Genomic DNA, 25,422 nt, shown 5'->3' with positions numbered 1-25,422 from the left:
CACTTTTCCTCATCCTGTTTTAGTTCAAACACAGCTTGTAGTCATTTGGGTGCAGGAAGGGTTGGCTAACTATACTTATGTCCTCACCCTACTGGTCACAACCCACATGAGCAGGTACACACCAAATGTGCAAGGTGGGGCTTCTCAGAACAGCAAGACAGGCTGTGCAGGGCTGGCGGGAGGATGCCCGTGCCCGCCATCACTCTTGCTCTCACCGTCACTGTCACATTTCCCTACTCTCTAGTTCAAGAAGTTGACAGAGAGAGTGAAGAAGGAAAGCCAGGATATTGCAACATAACACAGCTATGCTTTCTACACACCTGTGTGTCCCAACACACAGGTTGGGCAATACCAGTCTGCATGACCAGCAGTCCCTAAGATTCAAAGTGCAGTGTCACCACTGGAATCCGAGGAAGTTCTCTTCTCTCCTCCAGTTCACCAGGAGACCCAGGAGAGAGCCATGCTGAGGCTCACAAGATTCATGGGCACCCTACTTTCTAGAACACTGAGCAAGAGACTCCCTGCCACACAGCAAACAGCAAGCACAGCTTGTCACGCTCCCACAGCCAGACAGGAATGTTCTCTCTTTGGGGGCTTCCTGGCACTAACCCAGAGTCTGCCCCATTCATTAAGCTGATCTGAGAGGAAAGAAAGCTACCAGCTCCCCAGTCCCCATCACACTCAGAAGGCAGAGGCACCCACAGCAGCAGCTTAGGAGGGCAAAATCACAACCAAGCTCACCCGCCTCGGGAATGGAAGGTCTTCCCCAAGCATGACCACAGGGGGCAACTGCACATGGAAACCTCATTCCGGGGATGATCACTTCAAAACACAGAAAAGACAAGCAGTACCTCACACACGTTCTAAGACCCGTTCTTACTCAGCATTATTGGAAATCAGTGTTTCGCCTTAAACAAGTAAGGTACTCTGAAAAAAAGCTTTTGGTTTCACAAACTCAAATAGATAAGTAGCTGAATCAGTCTGTCCAGCCAATAACATTTGAAAAAAATTTGTTTTGAAAAAGAATTTGTTCAAATACACCAGTTAAACAAATCATCCAGAAAAACATCTTTCCTCAGGTTTTCAAATATCTCCTCTTTCTATCATAATACCTAATTTTTTCCTTTGAATTGCATTTGGAGCCCCCAATTCTCTGTATTGGCAGAACTGAGTTTTCTGTCAAAATGTGTCCAATTTATCACACCTTGTACTGGCCAGACGTATGAACTCTTCTGTACTCTGTATATGAGTGAGTTTTAAAATCATACTATCAACTTCCTGTTATATCTCATGAGGCATAAGCACCATGAAGGCAGGGCTCCTGCCCACCACTGCCAACTGTAAAATGCTCAGCATGTCCTAGGCCCTCAACAAAACCCTGCATGCTGATGAATGCATGCATGATGGAGAAGTGTGTAGAAATTACAATGGCACACAGTACCCAGTTTAACAAGGTACTTGTCTAGCCAAAGACATAAAGTAGTAATCTTAACATTACTATTTTCCTAAAACAGGAACAAACAGCAAAGTTCAACAATGAATTCTCCGGAAATGTTACATTGTTAGACTCATCTTTCTTTGCACCCTTCTTTCTGGCCTCTTATCTTCTAGGGGACCAGTCTATTTCACTCTCTGGGGACACCTCAGCATCAATGCCCCTTTGTCCTGAGGAGATTAAATGGCACAATGCTGAATGAGACCTGGTGGTATGAGAAATAAACTACAGAAGAGCTAAGCTGCTGGTTTATGTTGATGCTCCTCTACTTCCAAGTATGAAGCGCCCCTCAAATGGGTATCCTCTCTTTCCCACCCACCACTGTTTCTCTCCACAGCTTATTCCCTATGAAAAAGGTCTAGCTTTCTTTAAAATTATTTCATAATTTCTTGAGGTTTTATCATTGACTGTACTGTAACTCTTGACTATTCAAATGCTTCTCTTAAAGCTTTCAAAAGCTAATCACTTTTATTCATCAACGCCAGAAAGTTAACAAAGAGTATTTTTAATTCCTAACTCAAAACTGGTTACAAAAAGTCAACCCAGCAAGAGCACTACCTCTTGAAGAAGCTCTCATCTGAAAGGGAGGATCCACAGAACAGTAGACAGATGTGATTCTCAGATGACATGAAGACTGTCCCAGACCTCCCGAGTGCATTTTTTAGTTTATTACCAATTAGACACTGACGACACAGGAAGCACAGTCTGGTGTAGTGAGAAAACACCCAGCCAGGTCCTGATTCTGTCACTACTGCCACTTCCCTATGCGTGGTTCCTCAGCTCTAAAATGGATATGAAAATAGTATCAGCCTCCAGGATCACTGATGAAAGAATTAAATCATAAATCACATTAGAAAGATGGCACTGTGAGAGGTGAGACAGAGGCCTCTTCCTAAAAACGCATATAATACGAAAATATAATTAATTCAACTAATCCTGAAAGAGCAACAAAAAAGGCTGCGCCACACTGCATACACCTGGAGAAAAGAAAAGACCTCACGCAACAGGGTAACGTACCAAAGCCGTGACCCAGCAGGACCCAAGCCCTTCCCTCACCCCAGCTCACCAGTGGGGGAGTGGAGGCCTGGGACTGCAGAACACCTAGCTCTGGGGATCTGCTCTGGGAGCACAAACCTATGTTGCACAGTGCTCTGGGGTTGGAAAGCTAAGACAGGCAGAATACCTGGAGAGAATGAGATTCCAGCTGCTTGTGGAAAGCAGAGATCCATGTCCAGCTGCTCTGGGACAAAAGAAAGGCAGGCAGTTTGAGAGATTTCCTAACAGCAAGTGGGCTGCTAAAGGGACAAGGACTGCACAGAGCTTACTACTGCTCAGAAGAAAGGACAGGTAGACAAAATTGTCCGGGGTACCTCTGCCCAGCAGGTTGGGAACTTTCACGATCTTCAGGAACTCCCGCCCCCTGGCTGGCTGCACAGCTGCAAGGACCCCCTCCGTGATATGCAGCTTACTGCACCTTTCTCCCAGCCAGCCCCATGTGGCTCGCAAACCGGGAAACCATACCCTGGCATTAGGCCGACCAGAGGGAAGCCCTGTCTACAGCAACTACAAACGCAAAGCATAGAGGCTTATACCTGTGTGCTCGGCCCACTGGCTCAGGCAGTGCAGACAGGCACAGCAGCTGAGAAGCAGAAAACAGCTCTTTCCTCCCCCCAGGCACCAATACCACTCCCCTACCACCCTCGACATTGCTTCAGGGGCTGAGCAGCTCCAGAGAGTAGAGCTTCTGGGCACTAGAGGGCGCCATATACAAATATGAAGTATAAAAGGAGCCTGGTTCAAAGCAAAATCCTACATACACCAGAAAGAGAGTCAAATGAAACCGATCTCATGAACCTTCCTGAAAGAGATTTCAAAATAAAAATCATAAACATGCTCATGGAGATATGGAAAAATATTCAAGAACTCAGGAATGAATTCCAGTCAGAGCTCCAATCATTACGGAACACAGTATCAGAAATGAAAACATATAATGGAAGGTTTTAAAAGCAGATTAGATACAGTGGAGACAATAAATGAAATAGAAATTAGAGAAGAGGAATACAAAGAAGCTGAGGCACAGAGAGAAAAAAGGATCTCTAAGAATGAAAGACTATTGAGAGAACTGTGTGACCAATCCAAACGGAACAATATTTGCATTATAGGGGTACCTGAAGAAGAAGAGAGAGAAAAAGGGATAGAAAGTGTCTTTATGGAGGTAACTGCTGAAAACTTGCCCAATCTGGAGAAGGAGATAGTCTCTCAGGCCATGGAGGTGCACAGATCTCCCAACATAAGGACCCAAAGAAGACAACACCAAGACATATAATCATTAAAATGGCAAAGATCAAGGATAAGGACAGACTATTAAAAGCAGCCAGAGAGAGAAATGAGCTCACATACAAAGGGAAGCCCATCAGGCTAACACCAGACTTCTCAGCAGAAACCTTACAGGCCAGAAGGGAGTGGCAGGATGTATTTAATGCAATGAAGCAGAAGGGCCTTGAACCAGGAATACTTTATCTGGCAAGATTATCATTTAAATTTGAAGGAGGGATTAAACAATTTCCAGATAAGCAAAAGCTGAGAGAGTTTACCTCCCACAAACCATCCATCTCCACAGTGTATTTTGGAGGGACTGCTATAGATGGAAGTGTTCCTAAGGTTTAATAGCTGTCACCAGAGGTAATAAAACCACAGTAAAGAAAGTAGAACAGTTACTTACTCATCAAATGCAAATTAAATCAACTACCTCCAAAGTCAATCAAGGGATAGACAAAGAGTACAGAATATGATACCTAATATTTAAACAATGGAGAAGGAAGAAAAAGGAGGAGAAAAAGAAAAGAACCTTTAGATTGTGTCTGTAATAGCATACTAACTGAGTTAAGCTAGACTCTCAGACAGTAAAGAAGCTAACCTTGAACCTTTGGTAACCATGATTCTAAGGCCTGCAATGGCAGTAAGTACGTACCTACTGATAATCACCCTAAATGTATACGGTCTGAATGTACCAATCAAAAGACATAGTCACTGAATGGATAAAAACACAAGATCCATCTATATGCTGCCTACAAGAGACTCACTTTAAACCCAAAGACATACACACACTAAAAGTGAAGGGATAGAAAAAAATATTTCATGAAACTAAGAGGGAGAAAAAAGCAGGAGTTGCAGTACTTCTATCAGACAAAATAGACTTGAAAACAAAGAAAGTCACAAGAGACAAAGAAGAACACTACATAATGACAAAGGGGTCAACAAGAAGCTATAACTATTATAAATATCTATGCACCCAACACAGAAGCACCTACATATGTGAAACAAATACTAACAGAATTAAAAGGGGAAATAGAATGCAGTGTGTTCATTCTAGGAGACTTCAACACTCCACTCACTCCAAAGGACAGATCAACCAGACAGAAAATAAGTAAGGACATAGAGGCACTGAACAACACACTAGAACAGATGGACCTAATAGACATCTACAGAACTCTCCACCCAAAAGCAGCAGGATATGCATTCTTCTCAAGTGCACATGGAACATTTTCAAGAATAGATCATATACCAGGCCACAAAAAGAGCCTCAGTAAATTCAAAAAGATCCAAATTGTACCAACCAGCTTCTCAGACCACAAAGGTAAGAAACTAGAAATAAATTATTCTAAGAAAACGAAAAGGCCCACAAACACATGGAGGCTTAACAACATGCTCCTAAATAACCAATGTCTCAATGACCAAATAAAAACAGAGTTCAAGCAATATATGGAAATAAATGTCAACAATAATTTAACACTGCAAAATCTGTGGGACGCAGTAAAGGCCGTACTAAGAGGGAAGTATATTGCAATACGGGCCTACCTCAGGAAAGAAGAACAATCCTACATCAACAGTTGAAACTCACAATTCATGAAACTAGAAAAAGAACAACAAATGAGGCCCAAAGTCAGTAGAAGGAGGGACATAATAAAGATCAGAGAAGAAATAAATAAAATCGAAAAGAATAAAACAACAGAAAGAATCAATAAAAGTAGGAGCTGATTCCTCGAGAAAATAAACAAAATAGATAAACACCTAGTCAGACTTACCAAGAAAAAAAGAGTCTACACACATAAACAGAATCAGAAATGGGAAAGGAAAAATCACTATGGACACCACAGAAATACAAAGAATTATTAGAGAACACTATGAAAAATTATATGCTAACAAACTTGATAACCTAGAAGCAATAGATAACTTTCTAGAAAAATACAACTTTCCAAGGCTGACCCAGAAAGAAACAGAAAATCTTAACAGACCAATTACCAGCAATGAAATTGAACTGGTAATCAAAAAACTACCTAAGAACAAAATACCTGGAATGATGGCCTCACAGCTGAATTTTATCAAATATTTAGTGAAGACCTAATACCCATCCTCCTTAAAGTTTTCCAAAAAGTAGAAGAGGAGGGAATACTTCCAAACTCATTCTACGAGGTCAGCATCCCTCGAACACCAAAACCAGGCAAAGACACCACAAAAAAAGAAAATTACAGTTCAGTATCCCTGATGAACATAGATGCAAAAAAAACCAACAAAATATTAGCAAACCAAATTCAAAAATACATCAAAAAGATCGATCAAGTAGGATTTATTCCAGGGACGCAAGGATGGTACAATATTATAAAATCCATCAACATCATCCACCACATCAACAAAAAGGACAAAAACCACATGAACATCTCCATAGATGCTGAAAAAAGCTCTCAACAAAATTCAACATCCATTCATGATAAAAACTCTCAACAAAATGGGTATAGAGGGCAAGTACCTCAACATAATAAAGGCCATATATGACAAACCCACAGCAAACACCATACTTAACAGTGAGAAACTGAAAGCCTTTCCTTTAAGATTGGAAACAAGACAAGGATGCCCACTCTCTCCACTTTTATTCAAGATGGTTCTGGAGGTCCTCGCCATGGCAATCAGACAACACAAAGGAGTAAAAGGCATCCAGACTGGTAAAGAAGTTAAACTATCACTGTTTGCAGATGACATGATACTGTACATAAAAAACCCTAAAGAATCCACTCCAAAACTACTAGATCTAATATCTAAATTCAGCAAAGTTACGGGATACAAAATTAATGCACAGAAATTTGTTGCATTCCTTTACACTAACGATGAACTAGCAGAAAGAGAAATGAGGAAAACAATTCCATTCACAACTGCATCAAAAAGAATAAAATACCTGGGAATAAACCTAAAGAAGGAAGTGAAAGACTTACACTCTGAAAACTACAAGACCCTCATGAGAGAAATTAAAGAAGATACCAATAAATGGAAACACATCCCATGCTCATGGATAGGAAGAATTAATATTGTCAAAATGGCCACCCTGCCTAAAGTAATCTACAAATTCAATGCAATCCCTATAAAAATACCAACAGCATTCTTCAACGAACTAGTGAAAATAGTTCTAAAATTCACATGGAACCACAAAAGACCCCGAATAGCCAAAGCAATCCTGAGAAGGAAGAATAAAGCTGGGGGTATTATGCTCCCCGATTTCAAGCTCTACTTCAAAGCCACAGTAATCAAGACAATTTGGTACTGGCACAAGAACAGACCCATAGACCAATGGAACAGATGAGAGAGCCCTGATATAAACCCAACCATATATGGTCAATTAATACATGATAAAGGAGCCATGGACATACAATGGGGAAATGACAGCCTCTTCAACAACTGGTGTTGGCAAAACTGGACAGCTACATGCAAGAGAATGAAACTGGATTATTGTTTTAACCCCATACACAAAAGTAACTTGAAATGGATCAAATACCTGAATGTAAGTCATGAAACCATAAAACTCTTAGAAGACAACATAGGCAAACATCTCCTGAATATAATCATGAGCAACTTTTTTCTGAATGCATCTCCTTGAGCAAGGGAAACAAAAGCAAAAATGAACACATGGGACTACATCAAACTAAAAAGCTTCTGTAAAGCAAAGGGCACCATCAGCAGAACAAAAAGGCATCCTACAGTATGGAGAATATATCTGTAAATGACATATCCAACAAGGGGTTAACAACCAAAATATATAAAGAACTCACAAGCCTCAACACCCAAAAAGCAAATAACCCAATTAAAAAATGGGCAGAGGATATGAACAGACACTTCTCCGAAGAAGAAATTCAGATGGCCAACAGGCACATGAAAAGATGCTCCACATCACTAATTATCAGGGAAATGCAAATAAAAACCAATATGAGATATCACCTCACACCAGTTAGGATGGCCAGCATTGAAAAGACTAAGAACAACAAATGCTGACAAGGATGTGGAGAATGAGGAACCCTCCTACACTGCTGGTGGGATGTAAGCTAGTTCAACCATTGTGGAAAGCAGTATGGAGGTTCCTCAAAAAACTAAAAATAGAAATACCATTTGACCTGGGAATTCCACTCCTAGGAATTTAGCCAAAGAATATAATTTCTCTGATTCAAAAAGACGTATGCACCCCTATGTTTACTGCAGCACTATTTACAATAGCCAAGATATGGAAGCAACCTAAGTGTCCATCAGTAAATGAATGGATAAAGAAGATGTGGTACATATTCACAATGGAATACTGTTCAGCTGTAAGAAAGAAACACATCCTACCATTTGCAACAACATGGGTGGGAGGATATTATGCTCAGTGAAATAAGCCAGGCAGAGAAAGACAGGTACCAAATGATTTCACTCATTTGTGGAGTATAACAACCAAGCAAAACTGAAGGAACAAAACAGCAGTAGACTCACAGAAAACCAGAGGGGAGGGGTGGAGAGGGAGGGAGAAGGGGATTGTGGGGTATTATGATTGGCACACATGGTGTGGGGGGGATCAGGGGGAAGACAGTGTAGCACAGAGAAGGCAAATGGTGACTCTGTGGCATCTTACTACACTGATGGACAGTGACTGCAATGAGGTATCCGGGGGACATGAAAACATGTAGTAACCACATTGTTTTTCATGTGAAACATTCGTAAGAGTGTATATCAATAATATCTTATTAAAAAATAACAAATAAATAAATGTGTACACAGCTCTCAGCCCAGCGCACAGTAAGGGGTCAATAAATATTGGTGGTTATTACTACACCATAGCCCCATGTTCCAAGATTGCTATGCGGACTGACCAAGACATGCACGCCAAGGACCTGGCACCCCGCACCTATACAGGAGGTACACGCTCAACGATCACCATTTATCTACAGGAAAGCCTCAAAAATCTGTAACAACTCTAGCAGAATCAAAGCTTACTTTTCTTGCACAAATCTTGGGGACTGTGCAAATAAATAATGGAACAACTGTCCAACAAAGAATTAAAACAAAAAACAATTTTTAATGAAGGAAAAAAAATTGTTTTATTAGCATTTATGCTATTACAAATAATTTTTATCTAGGCATTTAAACAAGTTCCCAAAAGACATCTAACCTTTATGTTTTTACAGTGACTATTAGGAAACAATTAAAGCAAATTCCTTCTAAAATCCTCTGTGACTCAGGCTTCTTTTATGCAGACACACCACCCCCTAATTAGTACAGAATAATGAGGTTTTACTTCATTCTGATAAGTGATCTTATACTGAGAAAAAAATCCTGCCTTTCCTCAGAATCCCTATCTGCTCCAGAGCCAAATGAGCCTTCCTACATGGTCAAGTGTCCACTCTCAAGCCTCTGCTCTGTGCTGGGCTGACGGGGCTCATTTGAGACTCAGATAAAAGCTCCCCCTTCCACCTGCCTGTCCCGCCACCCCAGAAGGTCATGATCTAACCGAGGAAGACAGGCCATGGACACCAACTCACAAACTGAAACTGGTAACACATACATAGGATTTTACAAGCAAGTAGAATTAGGGAGTGAAAAGAAGTACGAAAGGCTTCAAGCAAGAGGCAAACTCTTTTGAGTAGAATTTCAAGAGGGACACCGAGAGACAAGGATCGCGAATGGGCACAGGCGGAAGACGGCAATCCAGTCTTTTTGCTGTGGGGAGTTTCAAGAAAGGAACTCCACGGCGACAGGATTCCTTCTGCAGGTGTGTGAACTGGACCCAGTAGGAAGGACCCCACTAGAACTTTCTGAATGAGGAGTGGCCTTCTTGGGAAAGCTCACAGTTAATGCCCACTTGTAGTCGTTCATCATTCAAAGCAGAGCATACAATAGGAAAATAATGAAGCCCAAATTCCATCTCCTACTATAAATATAAGTGCTGTGTTAAAGATGGCAAAACAATTAAATTTATTAAGCCCAAATTTATAGCTAATTTATGGGGCAAATATTCATGGTACAAAAAGAAACCTGCCTCGTAAGAATCCTTAAACATTTAACCACTGTCTTAAGTGAGGGGAAGGAAACCAAGCTATTGTATTAGATGAAACCAACTGAAATAAAATTATAGTACCTTTGAAACTGAAATGCAAATCAGAGGGGAAATATCTAATTTGTAGAAATGCACTTTATGTGATTTTTCAAGAATAGGCCTACCTAGAAAAGTTAAAATCTACTTTACCTGATAATTTATTACTATTAAAATTTGAGGATTTTATTTTTCACTCCCAAATGCAATTCATGGTTCCTCTGCCTCAGGTATCAAGAAATCATGTTCCACTAATGATTGCTATTTACTTTCCACTTAAAGATCCCAAGATAGTCCAAACTGCAAGTTTTTTGTCACACTGGACCCTGGAATTGCAGCCAGTCTCCTATCTCCATGGGATGCACTTAGAAGTCCCAGGGAAGTGCCATCCCAGGCAATCAGAACAATTTTAAAGTTTCCTAAACGTGACTTGTGTGCTGTCTCCCTCAGCCCTGAAGGGTGGAGAAAAAAGTCTTCAAGGGACAGAAGTGGGATAGAAGGTGTGCTGTCACAGCAGCAAGCCACCACCAGACCAATTGTAGGTCACCCAGCAGCCCCTCGATGACAGCCAACTGGTCTGGAACAAACACTGTTCTCCACACCGTGGCTGAGGGGCACTGGGAACCCAGGCCACTATACTCAGCTGCCTATCTGCCCTGCCATCCACTGAAAGTCCTGGAGGAGGAGGAACATGGGGGCTAAGCTAGGATCCAACATCTGCAGAAGCAACCCCTGGCCCCAGGTGCTAGGCCACCTCAGACTACCTGGTCGCAGAGTAAGTACCAGCAAGCAGGTACCCAGAGACAAGTCCTCTGGCCCAAATGCTGGGAGCTGCAGCTGGCAGGCAGCTAACACCACAACGGGAGAAATGGGGAAAGACTGTATTCTGGACTGTGAGGCATCAGTGCACAACATATGGAAGGCTGTGGACTACATCAGAGCCCCAGCACGAAAAAGACTCTTTAAATCCAAAAAGCACACCAGCATCCACATGATGGGATATTATTTGGCACTGAAAAGAAATGTGCTATCAGGCCCTGAAAAGACATTGAGGAACCTTAAATGCACATTACTAAGTGAAAGAAACCAACATGAAAAGACTACATACTATATGATTCCAACCATATGACACTCTGGAAAAGGCAAAACTATGGAGACAATAAAAAGACTGGTGATTGCCAGGAGTGCCTGTGGGGGCAGGAGTGGGGACTCAGTAGGTGGAGCACAGGGGATTTTTAGGGCATGAAACTGCTCCGCATGATATGTAATGATGGACACATGCCATTATACATTTGCCCAAACACAAAGACTGTACATCTCCAAGAAAGAACCCTAAGGTACTAAGAACTGAAGGTGGTTATAATGTGTCCATGGAGGTTCATCAGCTGGAACAAATGCTCCACCTTGCTGGGGCCGCTGATAATGGGAAAGGCTGTGCATGAATGAGGGTGAGGAGTATATGGGAATCTTTGTGCCTTCCCTTCCATTTTGCTGTGAACCTGAAAGTGCTCTAAAAAATAATAAATTTTATAGAAAAAAAAGTACACCATAAAATTATAGATAAATCTCAAGTGACTGAGAGGCATAAAATGATGGAGAATCACAATCTGAGTATTCACCAATTAGACTATTACTAATAAATAATACACACAAAACAGCCAGTGACGTCTAGGCCGGGTGTAAGTGTGCCACTTTCAAAGCTTTAAGCATTCACCAACATACAAGCTCCTGGAGGACAATTTGATGGCATGATCAAAATTACCAATATATTCCTTTTAACTATTAATTTCGTTTTCAAAATCTGCTCTCTCTATATACACATAACTGCAGAGCTCTTCATCAAAGCGCTGTTAATGCGAGGACAAGACTGGAAATAACCTAAGTGTCTGTCCATCAGTGGGGAGCATACTGAATCAGGTTTGACACATCTAACATAACAGAATACCAGCAACTATAGGAAGTCTCCACGTGCTGCTATGTATAGGTTTGCTACACTGTACGGGGTACGCTCCCTCCCTTAAAAAGAAAAGGAAGGCAGGATAAGGGTGCAAGAGAGCTAAGGACAGACAGTGTCTGCTGGAAGGGAGAACTCCTGGGGGAGAGCAAATCTGCTCACAGTGGTTCTTGGAGGGACGAGGCGATGCAGGGAGGGAGGGAGACACTCTCAGTCTACAGTTCTGTGTCCTCTTCTGGTTTCTGAATGTGAGTAAACTACCCATTTAAGTAATTAAAGAAATTGATTTTTTGAAGGCAGCCCCTGAGGCGTTCAGGCACAGGTGAGCAGCTTCAGCCCCGGCTATTTATTGTCAGATAAAAGATCATCTGAAATACTTTGCAGCACTCCTGGTGCCTGCTGGAGTGTTTAAGTTTGAGGGTGAAATCTGAAATGGGTTCAGTATTTTTTAGTTTAAAATATTTTTAGTGTTCAAATGAGCTTAAAAGGCAAGAAAATAAAAAAACACTTAAAAGGACTTTTCAAAAGTACTGCTTTTTTCAAAAGGAATGTGACAATCTACATATACCACTTTGTACCCAATGTAGTTGCTCATGTCAGGAAAGCTGACGTTATTTCAAAACACTCAAAGAAACATTACTTGGCTGTCAGGTCTTTTAGCTTCCAGAATATCAATGAAGAAACCTCTAATAAAAGGATTCTATTGAAACTGGAGCTTGTGACAAAGGTGCGATGATTGGACATCACCCTAAAACACACTCACACTTCCTATCTCTGGATGTCACCTCTGAGTTAATTTACACTTTGTTCAAACCATTCTTATGAGAGGGCTAAAGGTTTTGCAACAGGAATTAACCAAAACTCCCCTTTTCATCATTTAACAGATTCTTCTAACCACAAATACTAAAGATGTTTTGCTTTGGATTTGATTTACCTTTTAACTAGCTTTGTTTGTGTGTGACCAAAAAAAATAATGTTTGTGGTTGTTTTGGTTTTTAAAGGATTCAAAAGAATGTGAAAAGTGGAGTGCTCGCAAACCATCGCAAGTCCCCCACCCTAAGAAAAACAACTTCTGGAGATTTCCTTCTGGAAATCTTTGCAAACAGCCATATATATTCTTTTACCCCTAAGAAGGATCTAATTATCATTTTTTTCTCCATTGTGACCTTTTAATGATTCTCAAACTTACCTTCTCTCTTAAGGGAAGGTAACTCTCCCTCAACCACACCTACAGTGGTAGAGGACCCAGCCACTCTCTTTCTGAAGGACTTTGGGTCACCTTAGTGCTCTGCAAGCGCTACATTAATTTGCTAAATTAATGAAAAGGTCTGGAGTTAATGTGCATATTCTTAGAAGTTCTATCAAGCAAAAGACTGATTCCTAATCAGTTTGGTGTAGAAGAAAGTTGTTAAGCCACAGGTATTTGTATATCAACTAATAAGGTGGGTGATAAAAGCCACAGGTTTTAAGAATGCTTTCCAGAAACTGGGAAACTATAGCCAGAACTTTAGTGTGAACTGATTGCATGACAAAACTGTACTATTCATCAACACGACATGAAGTTTTCTTAAAATGTCAATACTTTCTACTTATACAGCATAAGGAAAACACTAAAATAATTTTGTGTTACTTAAGTACAGCACCGGAACAATTTATCATTTAAAAATTCTTTTAGAATGAAGCCTACTCTTTAAGTGTTAATATTCCCAACAGCTCTGGGATACAAGTCAGTCCACCATGCATGTACAGTGCAGCAACGTGCACCACGTGCCGCTCTGGGAAGAGAGCAAGCCCGTGCCTGTTCCTGTGCAGCATGCCTCTAAGACACACACAGGCACGGCTGACGCTGGCTGCCTGTGGGGAGAACTGGGGGGCTCCACAAAGAGGAGAGGGAGGCACTTCACTGAAGGTTCTTTTGTACTTTTTGGAATTTTCAGCCCTATGAATAAGCTCCTCATTCAAAATAACTTTTTTTAAACTTTTAAAAGAAAATTCTCGATTGTACAAAAAAATTTCCGAACATTTTTAAAAATTGAAGTATAGTTGATATACAGTATCATATTGGTTTCTTTAACATCTTAAGTTTAAGAAAGTATACTAGCTCTGAATCTTACGCTGTTTTTCATGGGGCCTTTTCCTCCCACAAATGGGCTTAGAGGGGAGAGAAGGCAGTCAGCTGTCAACTCTGCCTGTGGATTGAACTAGGATGGAAAAATACACCTTGGAAAAAACCAATCTAGATTTCTGGAGAACAAATCCCAGTCACTTCCTCCAATTACCCTGGATATAATGGGTTTCTAAAATTTTGTGTCGTTTTTTTAGGTCCTCAAAGGATGACCCTGTCTCCCTCGCCTAACAATGCAGGTCTGTGTGACTCCAGCTTGTCTCCCATGCCTGGCCCGACCCCCCCACGGCTCACCCGCAGGGGGCCCCAGTGCCCTTCCTCTGCAGTCTCCCTGGCCTCGGGGCCTGAAGCATCCAGTCCCTTCCCATCACACTGACCTCAGTTTGCAATTAGACCAGTGCTGGACTCTACCCTGCCTGCCCATCAGACGACGACACTGAGCTCCAAGGAGGGGGCCACCACCATCATCACCACAGCCTAGCGGTGTCTTGCACATATAATTAATTTGGATTTCAGAAGTATTTAAATATTTGTTGAATAGAAGAATGAAGGGGTAGAGCTGAGACTGGAGACCGGGCCCACCCGACTTCCCAGAGCTGGACCATCAGGCTCTGCCTCCCGGAGGCACGACGGTGGGGCCTCTAAATGGTGGCTCACCAAATGGAAACCAAAAACAAAACAGGATTTTGTAAAAACTGTTATATATATATGCTCAAGAGTTTATGCCTCCAGACTTTCATGCTTGCTATTTATGCTGCTCCCTACACCCAGCATAGCCACCCCCTTCCTAACTCCTATTCATCCTCAGGTCTCAGTGCTAATGTCACCTACCCCAGGATGCCTTCCAAGACCTGTGAGAACAGACTGTCCTTTGTCCCAGTCATCACAGGACCTCCCCTCCAAAGTACTTGGTCACCCCTGACTGCAGCTGCCTTTTATAAAGACACTTTCTGGGTGACCTCTGTGTACCCACTGCATCTCCAGGGCCAACATCACAGTGTAACATGAATTTTGTAAATGAGTGAATAATCCTGGATCTGAAGCAATTAATAGTTTTTAAAGTGTCTTCTATGTTTAAAAGATGGTCCCTTTAAAGGAACACTGTCCTTTAGGACATAAATATCAAAGAAGACCTAGAACTATGCTGTATAATACAGGAGCCAGTAGCCACATGTGGCCATTTACATTAATTAAAATGAAATAAAACTTAAAATTTAGTGCCTGATGGGGAAGGATGTATAGCACAGAGAAGACAAGTAGTGACTCTATAGCACCTTACTACACTGATGGACAGTGACTGTGATGAGGTATGTGGTGGGGAGCTGATAATATGGGGAGTCTAGTAACTACAATGTTGCTCATGTGAAACCTGAGCATAAGATTGTATATTAATGATATCTTAATAAAAGAAAAAAAATTTAGTGCCTGAGTCACATGAGTAACAACAATTCAAGTGCCCAACCATCCCAAGAGGCTAATGGTCCAGTGGGCACCGAATGTGACCACCACCCCGTGAAGTTCTCCTGACAGTGCTGACCTGGCGGTGGCATGAGAACACCGGCATTTCAAAGACAGGCAATGCCCACACCCATTCTTACTTTTGGGAAGGAATCAGTCTCTCCCTAAACTGTCAGGCCTGAGAGAGCCGCCGGTGCAAGCTACTGGCAGCGAACTGCCTCCTGACGATTCGAGTGGTTCCCTCGGAGATCTTTTTTTTTTTTAAAGAAGTTCTGGTCTGGGCAGTCGTGCTCTTCAAACACACACCAATCCCAAGAGCGAGCAACAGAAGCACGACCAAATGACACAGAAAATCCATCACTACTTTATAGCTTTTTGCTATTTTCCATAAAAGTTATTTACTTAATAAAAATTAAATAAAATTTAATGTAAAGATACTCACAAACTGGGGGGAGAGGGAATCCTCTGTCCATCACAGGACAGTTTTTACTAGCAAAAACCATAACTCATCACACCCAAAATTACTAGGAGGACGGCAAAATAGTAAACTCCATTAAAATCACTTCCTATTATGAAATCAGAGGAAGAGAAAATGCAGAGGCAGATGAACCAAAGAGAAAATTACCTTTCCTTGATATTTCTTTCAACCAACCAACCAGACTAAACTCGATAATGGTCCCAAGGCCACTTTCTCCCTTAACTGTTTTCTAAGAGACAGACTTTGTAATTTCTCCATACTTGCCCTTCCTTTTACTCTCAGTCCCAACCTAAATCCAGTCCTTGCTCTGAAACACCACTAAAAAAACAAGTTCCATTCAGACTTCGATCTTCCAGTAAGTAACGGTTTGTGGCTCCAAACACTAACTGAGTAAGTGTGCCAGACGACAGCCCACTCTGTAGGACTCCCAAATCTCCGCTGCTAATTCCTTCTTTCAAGCTGGTCCCAACACTACACGGTCCTGACTCAGGACGCAAAACAGGCCAGGGTGGCATCTTCCCATTTATTCGGCAGGAAACTGCCACAGATCTGCTTCTGGGTAGACCCCCTGCCTACACTGTCCCAATCCCCACCAGCCCAAGAGGTAGGGCCAAACAATAGGAATAGTGGGTGCAATGTGCTGTACGCCAGGAGCCACAGTAGACCAATATACAAAGCTCATTAAAGTGAGGAGAAATGGAAATTCTAGGGCAAAACAATCCCTTTTAGAGATGAGACCCTCCCACACCCCAATATCAAATGTAAAGTCACTGGCCTAAGTCACAGAGGTGATGAGTGGGAGCCACGAGTCAGCATCCCCTCTGAGTGGAGGCCAGGCTTCCTTACTTACCATACTGCCCGCCTCCCGGTATAAAAAGCTCTGACATTTCCTTCAACTCTGAGTCATGGTTAGAAGGTTCTACTTTTAATCAGGTGACAAACACTCAAAATATTTTAATCCAAAGGAATTGGGTCAAGCTCTTATAGTCCATCACTGTCAAAGCAAAACCTAATCATTTAATAGATTTCTATAGTCCCTGAGTGTCATCAGTTTGTAACCAAATACCAAAATCTGCTTTGTTTAAATATTGCATAAGTCTCTCATAAAGAAGAGTTATCTTATTTTTCTTGCTGTTTCATTGGCTACTCTAAAATTAGGTGGTATAGTTTTGATAAGAAAAATCCAAAGTATTTCAAAGCCAGTGCAAAGGTAAGTTCTTGAATTATAAAAAGAATTTGCTTTACAACAGAATTGTACAAACACATTAAATAGCTACAACTGTTAAAAAGTTGTGGCTTCTGTATACAGCAAGCCATGGGTGTATTAAAAAAGACCGGCAAATTAAGAGATTTTTCAAAGGGCAGCAGACAGGACACCTAGAAATAGGGAAGTCACATTTAATCAAGTGAATTTTTTTCACTATTAGATTTTACTATTCTTAGCAGTTGTTCAAATAAACATTCTTTTGATTAATGAAAATGAAACATGGGGGAAAATGTCACATGGGATGACATCCAAGACTTTCTAAGGGTAAAGTTTAAAAAGAAAGGAATTTGACTTTTAGATAGAGAACTCAATACAGCCTTGCTTCCCAAGTTCAGAACTAGAAAACATCCTAAAGGCAGCTTTTCAGAGTCAGCAACAGTCATTCTCTACATCATCTAAGAACTTGGGAAAAAAGAGCAACTTTCACCGACTTCCATTCTGTGCTTTTCCTGCACCCTTCCCTGTGTCTGAAGAGCTCCGCTCCCAAACGTGAGTGACTCGCGTCTCAAGTCGAAGCTCAAGTGGAGCGGGCAGCCTCTCTGCTCTGCTCCCACAGGACCCCGCGTGATTGTATTCCAGCGTTCCTGCAGGGGGATCACAGTCCCCACGTGAAGACAAGCAGGCAACAGCCCCAGGACAAGCACTGAAACAAGCTTACATTTCTGTATCAATGCCTTGCTGCAATGTGAGAATTTTCCTGAAATCTAAACTTAACACTGAACTGGGAAACTGCAGCATCCCTCCCCCTAGGTTAGTGCAGGGGCTGCAGACAACCATGCTGGACCCCAGGAGCACGTCAGGCTTGCAGCAAGATTCCAAAGAGGGATGCACAGCTAGGAGAAGGTCTCAGAATGGGCTGCAGGGACACCAGGCACACGTGCAGAAAACCAGCGGCAAGGCCTGGAGTCTGCTAGCAATCAGAGCCTGCCTGGGACAAGCCGAGGACTTAGATGCAAGCCACTGGCAGGAATCGCACCCATGGAGACAAAGCTGCTGCTGCTGTGACCTGAGTACCTTCCCAACAATACAAGGCATGGAAAACCGCAGGCTTCCCCAACTGCCTAGCTCCTGGCTTCCCTGGCATGTGCTTCCCTCAGCCAAGGCCCCCTCGCCTGGTGTCAAGGTGTATCTCGGGTGCTCCCCCAACTCGGACGTCCAGCCCTGGGCTTCTGCACACAGAGGCATTCAGTACAAACAGATGAATAAATGAAGCCCTCTTCTGACGCCCTTTCTTCCTCCTGCACTTTGGCTCCTGTTTGCATCTTGTATTCTTTCCCCAAGTTTTGCCTCTAACCCTTATCTTGTCAACACAGTTCTAAACCGCTCAAAGGCATCAACCAGAATCCTTTGTACACTGCTATCACCTAACGGGTACCTCAGATTGAATTATAATACACATGGCAAAGAAACAGCATCATATATTCATTTGCTTGAAATATGCCTCAAAATTAGAATTTTCATAACACACCACACCACTTAGTCATTTGCAATTTTAAAACTTTAAGGTCATTGTGTTCCTATTAAGAAATACAATTGAAAATGGAGGCAAAAATCAATAGCATTGATTATGTAATTTCTTGACTATATACTCACTATGGATGCTACACCCTGATCAGATCTGCCTGCTTGTGGGCCTGTATGGAAACACACACACCTACTGCTGTTTCCAGAACCACCGACAAACTGGTCTCTGGTCCAGTCGGCACACACTTTACTACATGTGGCCTCCAGGGCACACCAACTTCACCTGGTAAGCGACCAGTGCCAACCACTCATCAACCCAGGCCCTTCCACATGTCTACATTCTGCCCTCCTAGCCACCCTCTCAGATAGGAATGGTTATTATCTCAGCTTTACAGATATAGATTTGGAAACTGAGGATTCTCAGAGCATTGGTCCCATATTACTTCAGGGACCCCATACTGCAGCCCACAGACCGACTGCCCAGATGCGGGGTTTGTAACAGAAGTTCACTGGCACACAGCCACACCCACTTGTGCACGTAGTGTCCAGGCTGCTTTCACCCTAAAACGGCAGTGCTGAGTAGCTGCGACAGAGACCATATGGCCTGCAAAGTCGAAAATACGTTCTCTGGCCCTTCACAGAAAAGGTTTGCATCGATGTATTACATAAAGAGGTTTGGGAACGATGCTGAGCACTGCCCCTCCCCCAGCTGGCAGCCCATTGGCACACGAAGGCGCTGGGAAGGCTGTGGTAAACCCCCTGGTTACTCCCAATCTGGTGCGAGTGCACAACTTTTTTGAGAAACACTTCTTTGCATGTTTTCTATTTTCTTGGAATAAACTCAAAGTGCTGGTTTGAGTAAGATAAAGAGGTGATACTCTGACCAATGTTACCCCAAGAACTGAAGTGGTTTAAAGCAAGCTTTCCTAATCTTGAACAACTCACAACAGGTACAGTTCATCTTAACAAGGGAAGACACACTTCGGCAAAACCATTTTTAACTATTTTGTTTTCAAACACACTAGGTAAAAATAGAAATCACTTACATAGCCCCAAGTAATCACATACTTTTGTCACATAACTACATTAGTACAAGTCAGAAGCTGCAAAAACATAGGCTAACAATCTAAGCATCTACTTCTGACTATAAGACTAAGCCTCAGTCCCCTTACAAGTCATTTTCAACTATGCTTAAAAACTACATAATCACATTTGAACATTACAAAGGAGAGCTTCTCAATCTCTGGATCTGTAAAGGCACCCTGGCACATTCATACTTACCCACCAGCATCCCTAAGGAACTTGAATGAAGCCACTGTTCTTGCCTCTCTTCAGTTACTCTAAAGTTCCTACTTTTCTAACAAGTAAAAGCAAAGAACATCCTGAAGAGCCCTAGCCCTAGAAGTCTCTATGAAAACTTACATTTCCTATCTAGCCAGAGCTTAGGGAAGAGATGAAATAACTTAACTGGTCCTCTATTATTCACTGCAATAAATAGGGAGGTGAGACCCCACAATTTAGGCCTTGGCTAACACCCTGCTGTGCCAGAACCAGAGGGAAGGGCTCCTGCCCTGCGCCCCTGGTAGGAAGAACACACACTGCTCCCCGCCCCCCACAGCTGGTGACAAGCTTTCCTGCTGGGATTTCATTCACTTGCTGGAGTTACACTGTTGAAACTTGCCAAGTACTGCAGTCTCCTGTAATTCAACCAAATTCCATACTGACGAATGTAGATTTATAAAATGAATACACAGAATTATTTACTTTCATGACCTAGGTCTGGTTCTTGTTTCGGCCCTGTTACTTCCGGCAGACCACCTCTCTCGAGCTCCTCACCTAGAATGGGCAGGAAGCCTATCTTCCCTTCCTACCTCACAGGATGCTGTGAGGACCAAACTGAGGTGATGGGGGAAAAAGATCTCATATGTGAAGTGCAAACCACTGCACATGCAAGGAAGAGAAACACCTTTCTGTTTGAAGGGTATTCTGGCCGGTAGCCATCTTTTCCCCACACTTCCTTTAAATGCGGTCTCTCTTGCACTTAAAGGGATTGATGTTATAAAATGTAATCACAGCTGCTTAAGGGCGCTTACCCAGCACAGGACAAACTATACACACATTCAGTTTTCAGAAGGCAGTCTTTAAAAACTGTTTTATAAATGGTCTGTTGTATGTAAATTTTGTCTCAATGAATCTGGCAAAAAAGGAAAAAAAACGTCCATCTCTTGCATGGATATTTATTTCTCAGATACTGTTAAATCATGAATCCCTGCTGTTGCAAGACACTAATATGCTGTTTTAATTCAGACCTACTAAATCAAGAAGTTTACAAAACACACACCTAACTATGTATCGGTGACGCAAAGCCCTTATAAAGGGCGCCGAGCACAGCAAGACCACATTTGCAGGAAAGCACTGACGACTTCGATGAAAACCAGAAAACGCCACTTCAATATCTGACCTCACAAGAGCGGTGCCACTGCAGAGCTGAGGTCTGGAGGGGAAAGGACTGTTTTTCCTTCTTCCTCTTGCTACCCTCCTTTGGGGCACATTCCCTATTTCCGCGTCAACTCTGCGTGCTCCCCTCAGAAGCCCTCCCTGACCACCCAGCCTACAGGGGCCTCTCCTGTATGTCACTGGAGGCGATGACATTCATCCCTTGGAGATGCCGCCTTACCTCACTGGAGTGCTTTATGCATATCCACGCTCCCTATGTGAGACTGCAAGCACCCTGGGGGACAGCTCCCCAGTGTCAAGGGTACTGTTCTCCTCTGGGCCCACTGCCAGCCCCCAAAACTCATCTGACAGACACCAAAGCTCCACAGGCCAGTCCCCACAGACGCGCACTGCACCACAGCAGTCAAAGTCACCTGTTTCTCAGACCACCGAGCAGACCCCTATTTCTCCTAACCCCTCAGCTCTGTCCAGGCAGGGAGCACCCCCATCAGATCTTACCACTCAAGCAGGAGCACACCTTGCGCATCTCACCCAATTTTCTCCTAGAAGCCTCACACACACACATCCCTCGCTACATAAGCTTGTCTCTCTCAAGAACTGTACTTCTGGTTTCTCCCTGCTTTCCCATCTAATCAAATGCCTTCACTCCTTTGACTGTATGTAATGTATTTCCTTTCCTTTAGTCCTTTGTTTGCTTAACATATGGCCTTAAGATCTCGTAGACTAGTAGTTACGGCAGACAAGATGTCCCTTGTTTAACGTGTTCCTTGGTCCCCCACGAATAAACCCTTTCATGATAACTGATGTAATGAATATGTAACCAAGGACTTGACATAAGTATGACTGTGAGTTTTATTCTTTGGATTATTTAAATTAGAACTATTAAAAACTGACTTTTTTGTTCCACATTTGGAAATGTGAGAGCCCCCCACACCTTATGAGGTTCAAAACTGGAAGGGGGAAAAAGTGGTCAAGAGTGGAAAATGCTTTCTGATAAACTCTGTTGTGATTAGCAGCATATTAAGTAAATTATCTGATCATACAATAACAGAACTACCCCAAAAGGCCATCCACTGGGCTCCATCTTGGAAACAGCTGGCTGTATATAATAAGACAAGCCTTTTTGTTAAGTCTTGTGTTACTAACTGGATCCTCTCTATAAGACAAAATCTGCAAAAATTTCATTCAACAATAGCAAAGCTAAAAGCCATTCAAAAAGTTACCACTTTAAGAGCACAAGCTGCAAAGCTGAACTTGCCTGGTATTATGGACATTTCATATCCTTAAAGACTCCACTGCAACATGGCAAAACTAATGAAGCAAAGGAGATCTAGCCTACAATAAGAGGGCACTTAAATCAGGGTTGTTTCCACATTTCTCACTTCAAATAAGTTGACTTAACAAAATTAACATCAAACTCAACTCTTTAGCACTTTAAAAAAGAGTACTATTGTTAACATTTTAAATGTACCAAGAGACTTAGTACTCTTCCCCACCGCTTAACAAAATTTAACTAGACAAGAATCTCCTTGTGAAAGATTTTTAAGAATCTCTTCTCTCACTTCTACGTTAACTAATATTCTAGGTATTATTAGAATATCTACAACTGAAGCCACAAAATTCACGGTTTGTTTCAACAGCAGAAATAGATTGTTAGACTAGTAGAAATATGCTAGTGGTCATAGAAACAGTTGCACAAGCTGAACAGCTGTGCCTACTGAAAATCTGAAGGCATTGCTACAGCAGTATAATTCAGTTTGGGCCCATTCATTATAAACTGATTTTCAGATGCTGCTACTGCAAGGCCCTACTGTAGAAATAAATGCAAGCTGCTGGGCTGGGGACAGAACTGTTCGCAGCGGTGCTCAAGTTCGTACCGCAAACTGAGCTCTGGAAGAGGACCTTCAAGGAGCACACAATGCTACCCCGAACCAGCCCAGAAGAGCCCATAATTATTAAATGAAGAGAGAACTTAAATACGTTTCTTAGGCAACTGATATGACGACCTAAGAAAGTTTTCAGGGCAGCTGTTTACAAGTATGATTTATTCAGTATCCTGCTAAAAAAAAAAAACTTTTTTGTGAAAACTAATTCCTACACTCTTCAAGTAATTTTTTTTTATAAATCTACACTGTAAAAGCAACACAAGCTAACGGACAGTGCAGCCCTAATGAATCTGCTATGTAACTTTTTTGAAAGTCAAACGTGTGAAGCTGAACATACCACAGCCAACTTTTATGACATCTTGCTAACGAAGTTCGGGACTGAGTAAAGTGACCAAACTACAGGAGTTTTCAAAGTAACTACCACGCATTTCCCAAGGTGCACATGCCCCCGACGGTCTCGGCCGTAACGCACGGGCTGGCGGCCGCTCTGCGTATCCGCCGGTCCCACCGCTGTGAGCGCCGCCACTTCAGCCGACACCTCGCACCCCCCTTTCTTTCCTCCTCTAGCATCACACGTACCCGCCGCTGTCATGCCCCCCGGGCAGCCACGCTAGGTCGACACACGGCGGTACAGGGGGGCGCGTGGAATCACCACGCGAAATCGACACGCTCCGCTTTACTTTCCTCCCTGGAAGAACCACTCGGCTTCCGCGCGGAGAAGGCTCCCCAAGTCCGGGAAACGCGAGTGCGCCCGGGCATGTGCCGGCCAACCGGGCCCAACGCCTCCCGCAAACTTCCCCGCCGGCGGGGTCCCGGCAGGCGCGGCGCGGGCCTCCGCCCGGCGGGCCGGGACACTCACCTCGGGGTGTGGCAGCGCCCGGCCCCCTCCTCACCTGTGCTGTCATTCGCCGAGAAGCCGGGCGAGCTGAGTTTGGCTCGTTTGGGGTTGGGCGGTCCGTCCAGCAAGTTCTCGGCCATTTTCACCTGCGCGCGGAAACAGCCCCCGGCGCGGGCGGCGGGGCCGACGAGGGCTCCCGGGCGGGGGTCGGCCCGGCCCCGGCCGGCTGCGAGGGGAGAGGCGCGCGCACGAGCCGCGAGCGAGCCAGCGAGCGCCGAGGGAGAGGGAGGGCGCAGGCCGGGTGGGGGAGGCGGCGGCCAAATCTCAGCCACAGCAACAGCGCCCCGCAGCGCTCACCGCCCGCCCCCGGCCGCCGCCGCCGCCGCCGGCCGCGGCCCCCTCATCCCCTGCCCGCCTCCCGAGCGCGACACTCCGCGGCGGGGGCGCCCCGGCGGCCCGGCCGCCTCCCGGGACCCGGCTGGCAGCGACGGCGTCCGGCCCGGCGCCTCAGGCAGTCCCCGGGAACATGGTGCCGCCGCCGCGCCGCCGCCTCGCTCTCCCCCCCCCCGCGCCCCACTTAATTAATTCGCTCGCGGCCCGGCGACCGGGGGGCTCCGGGCTCCGCTCCCCGCCCACGGCCCGCCGCCGCCGCCGTGAGGAAAAACAATGCGCGAGGCGGGGCTGCCGCCGCCACCGCCGCGGCCCCCCCACCCCCCGTTCCGCCGCCGCCGCCGCCGCTACCGCTGCCGCCGCCGCCGCCGCCGCCGCCGCCGCGGCTCCGGGAGGCCGGGCCGAGAGGCGAGCAGGGCCGCCGGAGCGGGCGCCGAGGGCCGGGCGGAGCGGGCCGGCCGGGCGGAGCGGGGTGCGCGGGCGGTTGTGGGGCCCGGGACCGGCGGGGCCGAGTAGATCGCGCTCGAAGCCCCGGTCGGGTCCGCGACAAGATGGCGGCTGTTGATTCCTCAATTAAAAAAAAAAGAAAGTTTTTTTTCTTCTCTTTCCAGAGCCTGAACGGGGAGGGGGAGGGGGAGGGGCACGCCAGTGCGTCACCCCCCCGCGGCGTCACCACGCACAGCCCCCGCCCCGCCCCCTCCACCTGCGCTGGCCGCGGCGGAAAAGGCCGAGCGCGCTCCGACGGAAAGGGCCGAAGACGCGATCGCGGTGCGCTGGGCGGCGGGGCCTGCGGGACGCCGGGCGCCCGGCACTGCCGCCACTTTTGTTATGACGGCGAACGAGCGGCGTGTCCCATGCTGCGGCCTGGCCGCGAATTGGGCCCCCGTGAGCAGAATCGGCGCCAGCCGAACCCGCGCGTCCCGCTGGGCGATTCTGCCCGGTCCAGGATCCTCACATCCCCAACCGCGACCCTCCTCAGTGACCAGACTTGGCCACTTGCCCTCGCCTGATGCCCGCGACGTGTGGCCTCTGCAGGTCGCAAACCGCACTCGGGTCCGCCTGCGAGTGTGTGCAAACGGGGAAACTGAGGCCAAGTGAAGCGAGAGGTATATATACCTCTCATCCTGCAAGACCTAGTTCAAATGTCCTCTACTCCAGGAAGCCCTCATAACCCACTTAAGGGCTCCCACAGCACTTCTGGGCATACTGTGTCATCCACTTTCA

The 25,422-nt window shown here is 44.7% G+C and overlaps 1 protein-coding gene across 2 annotated transcripts in view; it reads right to left on the bottom strand.

The window, feature by feature from the left end:
* The window catches only part of CREBBP (CREB binding protein), a 124,786-nt gene extending 100,389 nt beyond the window's left edge, over positions 1–24,397 (bottom strand). For both annotated transcript variants that reach the window (XM_073214575.1, XM_073214576.1), the window contains exon 1: positions 23,864–24,397. In XM_073214575.1, coding sequence (XP_073070676.1) covers positions 23,864–23,948 — 85 coding nt within the window. In that variant the 5' untranslated portion in view covers positions 23,949–24,397. The remainder of the gene's footprint in view (positions 1–23,863) is intronic.
* Between the last annotated feature and the right edge of the window lie 1,025 nt (positions 24,398–25,422).

This window comes from Manis javanica, chromosome 10 (assembly GCF_040802235.1).
Source record: "Manis javanica isolate MJ-LG chromosome 10, MJ_LKY, whole genome shotgun sequence".
NCBI classification, from domain to species: Eukaryota; Metazoa; Chordata; class Mammalia; order Pholidota; family Manidae; genus Manis; species Manis javanica.
The sequence above is the reverse complement of the archived record's forward strand: the minus strand, read 5'-3'. Positions and strand labels throughout refer to the sequence as shown.